Source organism: Pezoporus flaviventris, unplaced genomic scaffold, assembly GCF_033815535.1.
Source record: "Pezoporus flaviventris isolate CSIRO_AGI_PZ_B2104156 unplaced genomic scaffold, CSIRO_AGI_Pfla_v1 ptg000073l, whole genome shotgun sequence".
Lineage (NCBI taxonomy): Eukaryota > Metazoa > Chordata > Aves > Psittaciformes > Psittacidae > Pezoporus > Pezoporus flaviventris.
This window is the reverse complement of record NW_026892621.1, coordinates 5522780-5532604: the sequence shown is the minus strand read 5'-3', so window position 1 is coordinate 5532604 and position 9825 is coordinate 5522780. Positions and strand designations below refer to the sequence as shown.

Sequence of the window (9825 nt, the reverse complement as noted above, 5' to 3'; positions counted from 1 at the left end):
CCTCGCTGCACCGAATCCTGACCCCCCCGGAGCATGACGAAACGGGCGGACGAAGAGAACCGGGAGCAGCCATGTCATTAGCAGGGCGAGCCCGGCAGAGATCCACCTCGGAGTGGGGAGGCTCGGGGCTACGTGTAAACAAAGCCCGCACATATCGTCAGCGCAGCTCCTCGCCAGTCGAGACGCTGTTTCTTGGCGTTACCAGGGGATGAGCCGGCTCTGGCGCGGAGTTGTGGGGGGTTAGAGACGAACCCTCTCCCCACAAAAGAGGCATTCCAGCTCCGCAGTGGCCTTTAGGGCACCGACGAGTCCCTAGCTGCTAATTACCACCTTTAATTGGGAGGCCTGGCTAATAACCGCGCTGCAGCAGGGATTCAGCCCCGGCCTCCAGACCTTCCCCGCCGGCGGCCACCTCCCGGCTGAGCAAGCGCCGTGGCCGAGCAGCCTCTGACCCCACTCCCCTTCCCTCTCTGCCTCTTGTCGCTTCCTGCGGTGCTGCTGGCTTTTAGCAGCAGGACGGTGGTAATTGCATGTCTCGGTTGATGCTCTATAATTTGATACCTCGATGGAAAATGTCCAGCAGGGATTCGGGGAAAACAAGCGAAAAAAAGAAGCAAAGGAAAAACAAAGCCCTGCGGCTTCGTGATGTGAGCAGAGCCCCGGGGACAGCGACGGGCACCGAGCAGAGCGGCCGGGCCTTGCCCTGAGCCGGGCCGCACTTCAGGACGGGCGGATGGACAGACCGACAGAGAGGATCCGTGCGGGCCTCGGCACCCGACGGGAGAAGTGACTGGCTCGGTGATGCTGCTGACCGGGAGTGATTTGCTCGGACTGTCAGACTCCCTGCTACCCTCTGCGGTCTGAAAAAAACACCATTTAGGATGCGCAGCGTGGAATCGAATTAACTGATTTGACAGCAATTAACGTATCTTTAAAACACGAAAGCATCCGAATTCCCCAGAGAAAATCTGCCCGCGAGCTCTTGCCTCTTCCGGCAAAGGCCGGGCCGAGCCGTCAGGGAAAACGACTGGAGAATCTGCACTGGTACCGGCTTCCGTCTGTCCCTGTGGATCTGCCTACGAACTTGGACTCGGCTCTCTAGCCTGCCTCCGCGGGGGAGAAGAAATAAAAGAATAAAAACCAATCAAAAGCATTACACATCTCAGAGCAATAGTTCATAAAATACTTTATTGAAATAAAGTAAATATCTTCGCATTAATAAAACCGATCATAAAATGCAGTTTTCGAATAACTAGGGGCACCACAGGGTTTTAGACAGCGAGTAGGTGTGTCAGATGGGATCCAGTGTCCTCCGGGCCCTCGCACACAACACCGGCGGCCGTGGAGCAGCGCTCCGCGGGGGCGGAGAGGAGCGGCAGGGGTACCACCGGCCCAAACGCTCAGTTCACAGGAGGCCGAAGGCGACCGTCGCCATTAACTGGGGCAGCCCTTCGCCCCCGTCCCGCCGGTAAAGTGCGGGGCCGGGCGCGGGCTTTGCGGGCAGCGCCCGAGGGACGGCGGGGCCGTCGTGGGGCCCCAGGCCGTCACCCTCACTCCTCCTGGCTGACCTCGGCCGGCGAACCCAGGCTCTCGGGCGGCTTCTCGGCGTCCCGGGCTCGCTCCTGCTCCGAGAGCTGCTCGCTGCTGGGGATGGAGTTCTTCTTGGGGCGGCCCTTGGGCTTGGTGGGGGACTCCAGGCCTCCCCCCTGCAACACCTGCGGAGCGGGGATTGGGCAGAGGAGGGGGGAGGCACCCCGATAAAACCGTGCTGCCACCGTGAACACCCCTCTCTACCGTCTCCCGGAGCAAAGCACCGCGTCCGGGCAGCAGCCAGGGGAGCAGCCGAGGCTGCCGGCGCGGCTCCTCCGGGGGCCGAGCTGCAAGGCCGGGCAGGCCCGGACCGGGAAAGGGGTGTCCTTAAGACCGGTTTTTAGTATCATTATTAGTAGTAGTATCTTTTAGGCAGGGCTGTCCCGCAGAAGGACGAGCCCGCTGGGCGCGGTGCCGTGCTCAAAAGGGGCGGACTGGGGCACTTACTATTTTCTTCCATTTCATGCGCCTGTTCTGGTACCAGGTTTTCACCTGAAGCTGACTGAGCCCCAGCGATTCGGCCAGGTCTATTCTGCGGGCGAGAGAGAGGCAATGAGCCCCGGCAGCTTTGGTCTCGGCTGGCAGCCTTACTCTTTCTTCAGGAAAAACGGGCCCCCGTCTCGTCCCGCCCCCGTCCGCAGGGTCCTACCTGTCGGGCGTGGAGAGGTATTTCTGCTTCTCGAAGCGCTTCTCCAGCCCCATGAGCTGCAGCTCGGTGAAGACGGTGCGGCTGCGGCGGCCCTTTTTGGCTTTGCTGCCCGGCTCCGGGGGCCCCGGCTCCAGCTTGCCACGAAGGTGCAGCTCCAGCGGGAGATGAGGCGAGGCGGAGCCGCCCTGCAGCCCGGAGCCGGCCGCAAGCAGCGCCGAGCCCAGCCCCGAGCAGCCCAAAGGAGCCAGCGGAAACTTGAACACGGCGGCCGGCTCCGCCTTCAGCACCGCTGCGGGAGACAGGGAGTGTCAGGGTCGACAGCCCCCGGCCCGGCCTCCGCGGACCCCCGGGGCTGCAGGGTGCTCTCCTGCCCCGTGGATCCGAACCCTGACGGGAACCCGGCGTCCTTCTGCTTCCGCGGCAGCGAGCCCCCGAGGCCGGCGGGTGCGGGACCAGCGGCGGGGGTCGGGGCCTGCCCTGCCTGGGTCCCCGCTCTCCGCGGTGCAGGGTCACGCCATGCCCTCCAACCGGCAGTTTCTAATTAGAGAATGACTTGGGGGTTACAAGTGGAAACAGTTTAAATCCCCCGAAAGCTTCCCCCTCCAGTGCCACCAGCTGCCCACGGCGGCGGCGGGGCCCGGGTACGGGCCCGGGGTTCCCTCACGAGTACTCGTCAGGACATTTTCTACCGGGGAACAATTCTATACCTCTCCGTGAACCGCAGCCCCACGGTTTTCCCGTGTGGGCAGGGAGCAATTCCTAAGAATCCCAACGAGGAGGAGGATGCAGATAATCGCGGCCTCGGCCACGCAGCCATCCCGCAAGCCGGGGGACTGCTGCCTGGCCCGGCCCCGCTCCGCTCTCCCCGGCCCCGCTCCACCAACTGGCTGTGGCCCCGGAGCGAGCCCGGTGGCTTGGAAGGGCCTTTCCGAGGAGTCCGTGCGGGCTCCTTCCCCTCGGCCTAGGCTGAAACTGCCTCTTTCCCTTCTTACAGGACCCGATCCTGCTCCCGCTGAACCCAGGCCGTGAGGGCTATAGCGAACCTTGAATCGGCTCTAAAATTTCGGATCGTTCTGCCCATCTTAAAAAACATACTGATTTACAGAAATTCTAACGTCTTGCTGCGGGGATGACGCTTTCCCCTTTCCCTTTCAAAAGCAGAGCGAGAACTCGGGATCCTCCTATTCCGTTCTTTTCTACGGATAAAAAGCGATGTCTCCGCAGATAGAGATGGCTTGGGGAAAGGAGAACTTTTGCAATTGCACATTAAATGCTGGCATTAGAAATATATTAAATACTGGCGTTTAACAATAAAATAACTATTAGTTAATAAAATGCATTTGTCCTAGATACTGTATCAGACTGCATAGACCTCGCTGGCTCCCGCTTTAAATAAATATATATATAAATACTACATATTAATACTATAAAAGTATTACACAAAAGTACTATAAATATTTCTGCATTATATATAAATTGTCTGTTATATATTTAAGATATAAATTAATATATATGTCGGGTATCCAGCCAAATCTGTGTCTGCAGAGCAGCCCTACAGACACAGACCCCGCTGCGCAGGCTCCAGCAATTCACAATCCGAAAACACGTAGAAACACCCGCTCAACAACAACGTTCTCCCCGTGAAAGTCAAGGGCCACGCTCTGCAAGCGCCGTCGGAGCCTGCAGCCGCTCTCTTCGTGTCAGGCTCCCGGCTGGAGCCCCCGCGGCACGGCCGAGCGCCGGAGGGATGCACGCGGCCGGCAAAGCCCGGCAGGTATTTTTTAAGGCGAAATTCACGACTTTTTTCTTCCGGGAACCGGCGCTAAAACGCGCTCGAGTCCATCAGCGGGAAAAGCCTCCCCGCCTCGCCGCCCCGAGCCCGCAGCCGCTCCCCCCCCGGCCGCGGGAATCCCCGGGGCTCGGTGAGGACTTGGGGTCTCCCCCTGCTCCCCCCGCGCACGTACCGAGGTGATTGTGGTATGGCCGGGCGGAGAGCAGCGCCTGTACCCCGAACTTGAGCAGCTCCCCGGCCGGCGCGGCCCCTTTGGCCTCCGGGGGGTCGGTGAGAATCTCCTCGATCATGAAGCTGCGGTAGCGATGCGACCGGTGGTCGGGGAAGGCTTCAGCCGGGAAGTAGTGCGCGGCCCCCAGCTCCAGCGGGTGCTGCATCGTCGCCGCCGCCCCGGGATCGGGGCGGGGGGGAGCCGGGGCCACCCTAGCGCAGCCCCGCGGCCAGCAGCCGGGCAGCGGGGCGCCCCGCGAGGGCTCTGTCCATTGTCCCGCAGCCCCTACCCTGGCCCTGCGGGCCGGGCCTGGAGCGGCCCCCCCAGAGCGAGTGGCCCGGGAGCAGCGCGGCGGACCGGAGCCGTTACCGCCGCATGCACATGGGGCGCGGCACCGGGGAGCGTCTCTCCGCCCCGGGACGACGGGCAGCGGCCTATTATAACCGCCGGCCCCGGCGGGGCTGTCAGCGCTGCGGGGGGAGGGCGCGGGAGGGGCTGCGGAGGAAGGAAGGGGCCGGGGCGGGCGAGTACCTGGAAGCGAGAGGTTACAGCAGAGCATTTGATCCCCTGCCATATAAAGCAAATTATCCTCTCTGCCAGCCGCAGGAGAGCAGACACCCAAACAAGCCCTGGCCCCTTTGGAACGCAGCCCCGGCCCCTTTGGAGCGCAGCCCCGGCCCCATCCCCACCCCAGTCTCCAGCCCTAGTCCCGGCCTCATCCCCTTCCCAGCCCCCATTCCCGGCCGCATCCTCTGCCTTGTCCCATCCTCATCCCAGGCCCAGTCCCTATCCCTATCCTACCCTTATCCCCATCACAGTCCTCGCCCATGCTCCTTGACGGGGAGCCGTGGACACACGGAGCCCCCAGAGCACCTCCCCCCAACCTGGCCGCGCCTCCTGTCCTCAGGACCGGCTCCCCCCGGGGTCCAGCCCCGCGTGCCCGGCCGTGGACCCGCAAGTCCTCTTCGTCGGGGAAGGGCCTACCCCCTCGGCACCACCGGCGGCTCGGAGCCCCCGGGGCAGCCCCAGTGCTGTGGCCGGTGGGAACCCAGGGTCCGGAGGAGCTGGCGCAACCAAGGGGGAGGCGGGGGCCACGCCGCCGATCTGGGGTCGAGGCTGCCCGTCGAGGGAGCCCGGCCCGACGATCTCAGATACCGGCTCCCTCCGGGCCTCGGCCCAAACGCTGAGAACTACACGGAACTGATCAGGGAACGAAACAAAGCCCAGCACGAAGCGGAGCTTTCCCATAACTTTGACAGACTTTTCACGAATGTTTTGCTCTGTACAACGGGATTCGTTTAATTCGTCTTCAGCCCGTGTCACGCAAGACCGCAGATAATAAACAAGCCTTCCCTTCGTACTTCGTGCAAGATTTCTGCGCGAGTGTCCCAACGCTCGTGATCCCCGGTAGGAAATGTGGGCACTAACGGATTAGAAGGGAGATGATTCGGTGGAGCCCCCGGATCCCGGCCGCCGGGTTCCCGCCGCAGGGACAACTGCCAGGGGCCGGGTTTTGGCCGGGCTCGGCCCCCTCCCCACGGCGGGAGCGGCACCGGACACGCGGGTCCCACGGGATGTATCCCACGGTCTCAGCCCAGCCACGACAGAGCTGGCCCACGCAGGGGGACGGGCGTCGGGCTCATCCCCGGGAAGGGGGGGGAAGCTCAGCCTCGTCTTTTTGGTTTTCGACCCCCAAAAAAGGGATTTCGGCCGCTTTCGGCTCCCGCGGGGCTGGCGAGGATGCCGCCCGGCCCCGCTCCATAAGCAAGACGGGGCCGCCCCGGGCGCCCCGCACTCTGCCCCCTGTGAGCGTGGTCGCAGAGGGACGTATTCCCGGCCCCACGCTGCCCGCTGCGCTCCGTGGCCCCGTCCCTCAAGACGCAGAGGGGACCCACAGCCGCAGAGCCGCCGGTGCAGCCGGGAGCAGACCCGCAGGTCCTAGCAGCGGGGACCCCAGGGCCGGTAACTGTAGTTAAAGCGAGAAGGAAGAGATAACGGGGACGGGTTCAGGGAACGACGCAGGACACGAGGCCGTGCTGCTCGCTTGTTCACCTTATTTCAATGCTACTGCCTTGTCCTCTCAGCGGATCCACTCAACCCCCGCGTCCGACAGAAAAGAGGTGTTTCTTGAATTAATTTTTCTGTACTTCCACTGCCTTCCCAGATAACCTGTTCCATATGTTTACTGCAGCTTGGACGGAGCGGTTCCGCACGGATTTTCCTGGTTTCTCCGCGTTTCTCGAGTTCAGAAAGACGTCCCTTGTCTCCGTGGAACACGAAAGAACTGGATGCCACTCCACGGGCTCTTCCCGGCCGCCCGCAGCCCCAGCTCCTGCTTTTGTCTGCTCATCTTTTGTCTGTCTTCCCTATTTAGTTCACAAGGTATTTTCATGCCAAAGTGCTGATTTCTAATGGCCGAAGCAAAAAGGGCCTTTGGAGCGACTGTAATAAATAACGAGGAGTAAGTGAGAAGAATTTGCGCCGTATTCAAACGCACACAAATCCACATCGGATTGTTTAAACAACCTCACCTCCGAGACCAGCGCACTCAGAAACAAATGGCATGCATAGAATTAATTACCAGCTCCCTCCCACACCTTGGTTTTTTGTTTTTGTTTTTTTTTTTCTTTTAAATAAACCAAAACTCAATGATAATTGCAAATATTTAAACCTCATCCCCATCTCTGCGCTGGTCAGGCTCAGCGCGGTACAGAGCTGGTGCCATTTCCGACAGCAAGGGACTACCTGTGATCCTGTCAGGATTTACAATCTGGTGAAACATCAGCCCAGAGGTCGCTTGCGTGATGGGCACGGGCGGCCTGAGGATCCCCTCCCTAAACAGCCCCGGGAGCGGCTATATATATATATATACACACACAATAAAAAAAAAAAACCAAAACTTTATGCAAAAAGCTCATATTGTAAGATTTTGATGCCGCACTGTGAGAAAGGGTGAACTCCCTCGCCCGCTGCACTCACAGTCGATAAACTCGTTGCAAAGCAAATCCTATAGTTACAAGTCCATCGGTCGATGGCTTTTTAACCGTGACTCTTACAGTGTCCACAGCATTTGCTTCATGCCCCGAGCTCCCACCGAGCACCTGAGGCCGACCTGCCTCATGGATCGAACCGTGAGCATCACCCACCCGCTCCTTCGGAAACAGCAGCATTTAGGAGGGAAAGTTCTGCAAAATAAGCGGGGTTTTAAGGAGTAACGGGATCAACAAGCGGCAGGCCCCACTTTTTATACACTTTCTCCACACCTCCCCCCCTCCCCAACAACTAGAAGGGGATCCCTTTGAAAAAAAATGCTCCTCATTTACTGACTTAGTGTCGTGGTTTTGTATTTGTTTTCTTGCACCAGAAACAGATTTTAGGTGACAAACCCACATCGTTTCTAGAGTTGTTTAATTTTGTACAGATGCACGTAACCAGTTTCAGAATGATCAGAATTTATCGCTTTACGAGGATCTTCAAATCTTTGCTTTATTTAAAAGCTGAACGCATTTTTATAGGCTTCTTTCGCTTTTACACTTCCGATACCTCGATAGAGGTCTCTGTTTCAACGGGACAACATAGAAGAGGATGGCTGTTCAGCAGGAGAAGATTTTGCTGTGAAGAAGGGACCTAGTTCGTGCAGTGATTTGGATTTCCTCGCTGGGGTCGGAGCTCCTTTGCTCCGCTGGTTGATCACCGCTCCGACGGGAAGAAGGGTTCTCCTGAGGTCCGCACATGCCGGACCCTCGGTTAGGTTCTGCCGGTGTTCTCCTAAAGCGGAGAGCACCGGAAGGTAGCTCCCGGGAACGGTCCCGCCGCTCTCCCGAGTTCCCAGCCCGAGCTCCGCTCGGGGCTCTCACCGCGACGTCTGGGCGCTCTCCCCTCCACCTCCGGCCGCGGGGAGCCGGTCACGGAGCCCGGCGGGACCTGGGGAGACCGGGGCTGCGGAACCGGGGGTGACCCTCGGGGCACTGCGGAACAGCACCCGCTTCCCCGCGGCTGGAGGGTGCCCTGGGGGATCACAGCGATACAGACCCCCCTTCTCCCGGCACTTCGTATTCAGGAAATCCACAAAGTGGTACGAGGAGAGTGGAAAACGTGACATCACGGGCTAATTGGGAAGGAGCATTAGGGCTCAGGGAATAGCTCAGTCCTGAGTAACAGATTATGCTTAATGGCTGAGTAAACGCACCATCAGCATTTAAACACGTATCCCTCTAAAAATGATTTTCTGCAAACACCTGGCCTCATCTGACAGCTTCGCTATTTAGTTACTTTTGTAAATCACGTTTAGAGGATGCAATTAGGTCTGAGCCAGGGCTGCGGTGAGCTGCACCCCGGCCCCTTCATTCCCCGCCCCAGGAGGTGCATCACCCGTCTGCTGCTCCACACACTCCAACACGGACCATGTGCCCACCATTGCTCCCACAGATATACAAGCATAAGGAAACCAACCCTATAACTACGGATCGAATACATGTAATTTATATCGGTAGAACGGCCGGCAAAGCCGGCCGGCACCATCTTCATCCCCACCAGTCTCTAGGGAAACCTCACACCAGGTGTCACACTGTGCTGCCCAGTGTCACCATGCACCCATCCATTCGACTGTAGCACCCTTTCCCTGGCACCATCTTATTTTGCAGAACATCAGAAGAGCACAAACAGTGAGCAAGACCCACACTGCGGACCCCCGCATTTAGTTCACAGACAAGGGATGCAGTGCTTGGGAACACAAACCAGTAACTAGCCACAAACGTGACTGGATTGTCGTTTGGACAGTATTCCTTGTGACAGCCTTTCCTCTGTGAACTGATTTCTAGTTATGAAGAGACCCCTAAGTTCTGAGGCTCCTTTACCAGCACTGCTATGAGCACAGTGGCTGCAGCCCCCAAGAACAGCAATGGATTAGTTAAATTAGATTTTGGCTTATCGACAGTGTCTATAAGCATCCTTCTCCACCCAGAGCTGCTATCAGGGAGCAGTGGGGTGGCACGCACAGTCCTCGAACTTCAGTCAGTGCTCAGCATAAATCCCAGGCTTCACATCAAAACTGACCTTGCACGGCGTGGCTGCAACTGGCGTACTGGATGTGGAGCTGAGCACGGACACTGCAGGCAATAAATGCGTTTTGCAAATGACAGGAGTTACATACATATATACATATATATGTAAGTTAAACAGGGGTGCATTAGTTCAGTAAATAAGCAATCTGAAACAGCACCTATGTCTGCACTATCCATCGCTAGACGCTAAAGGAGTTTCAGGTAGAAAAAGCCGAACTGCCCTTATCACTCTAGTACTGGCTGGAATTTAAGCAAGCTCTACATCTGCTGAACAGTTAAGGATGCCCTTAACGATACCACATTAGCCCCGTGGCCATAAACACTTCAGTGTGTGCTGAGGTTATTCGCTGCGTGTACAGTCGGCTGACTGGAATAGGACTGTTTATAGTTCATAAAATTAAGTTAATGACTACATCTGTGCAGAGCTGGGGCCTTCAGGTTTTAAAAGTGGAGAAACAGACTAAAATCCCTGCGTTCTTTGGTTTTATAGTCAGCCTCCAGCCAGCTTTGTTTCCCAGTT

The 9825-nt window shown here is 58.2% G+C and overlaps 1 protein-coding gene across 1 annotated transcript; it reads right to left on the bottom strand.

Moving 5' to 3' along the window:
• Positions 1-1162: 1162 nt before the first annotated feature.
• On the bottom strand, positions 1163-4852 carry BARX1 (BARX homeobox 1). The gene is made up of 4 exons (XM_061473015.1): positions 4204-4852; positions 2240-2528; positions 2038-2122; positions 1163-1715 (listed from the first exon to the last, which is right to left on the bottom strand). Exons 1-4 carry the CDS (start codon positions 4814-4816, stop codon positions 1551-1553), a joined length of 1152 nt encoding a protein of 383 aa, XP_061328999.1. The 5' UTR covers positions 4817-4852; the 3' UTR covers positions 1163-1550.
• Between the last annotated feature and the right edge of the window lie 4973 nt (positions 4853-9825).

Coding starts and splice junctions, on each gene's coding strand:
- BARX1 (XM_061473015.1), bottom strand. CDS start 4,816: ATGGCAGGGGATCAAATGCTCTGCTGTAACCTCTCGCTTCCAGGTACT. Junction 2,123..2,239: donor TACCTCTCCACGCCCGACAG/GTAGGACCCTGC, acceptor TCTCGCCCGCAG/AATAGACCTGGCCGAATCGC. Junction 1,716..2,037: donor GCATGAAATGGAAGAAAATA/GTAAGTGCCCCA, acceptor CCCGCTCCGCAG/GTGTTGCAGGGGGGAGGCCT.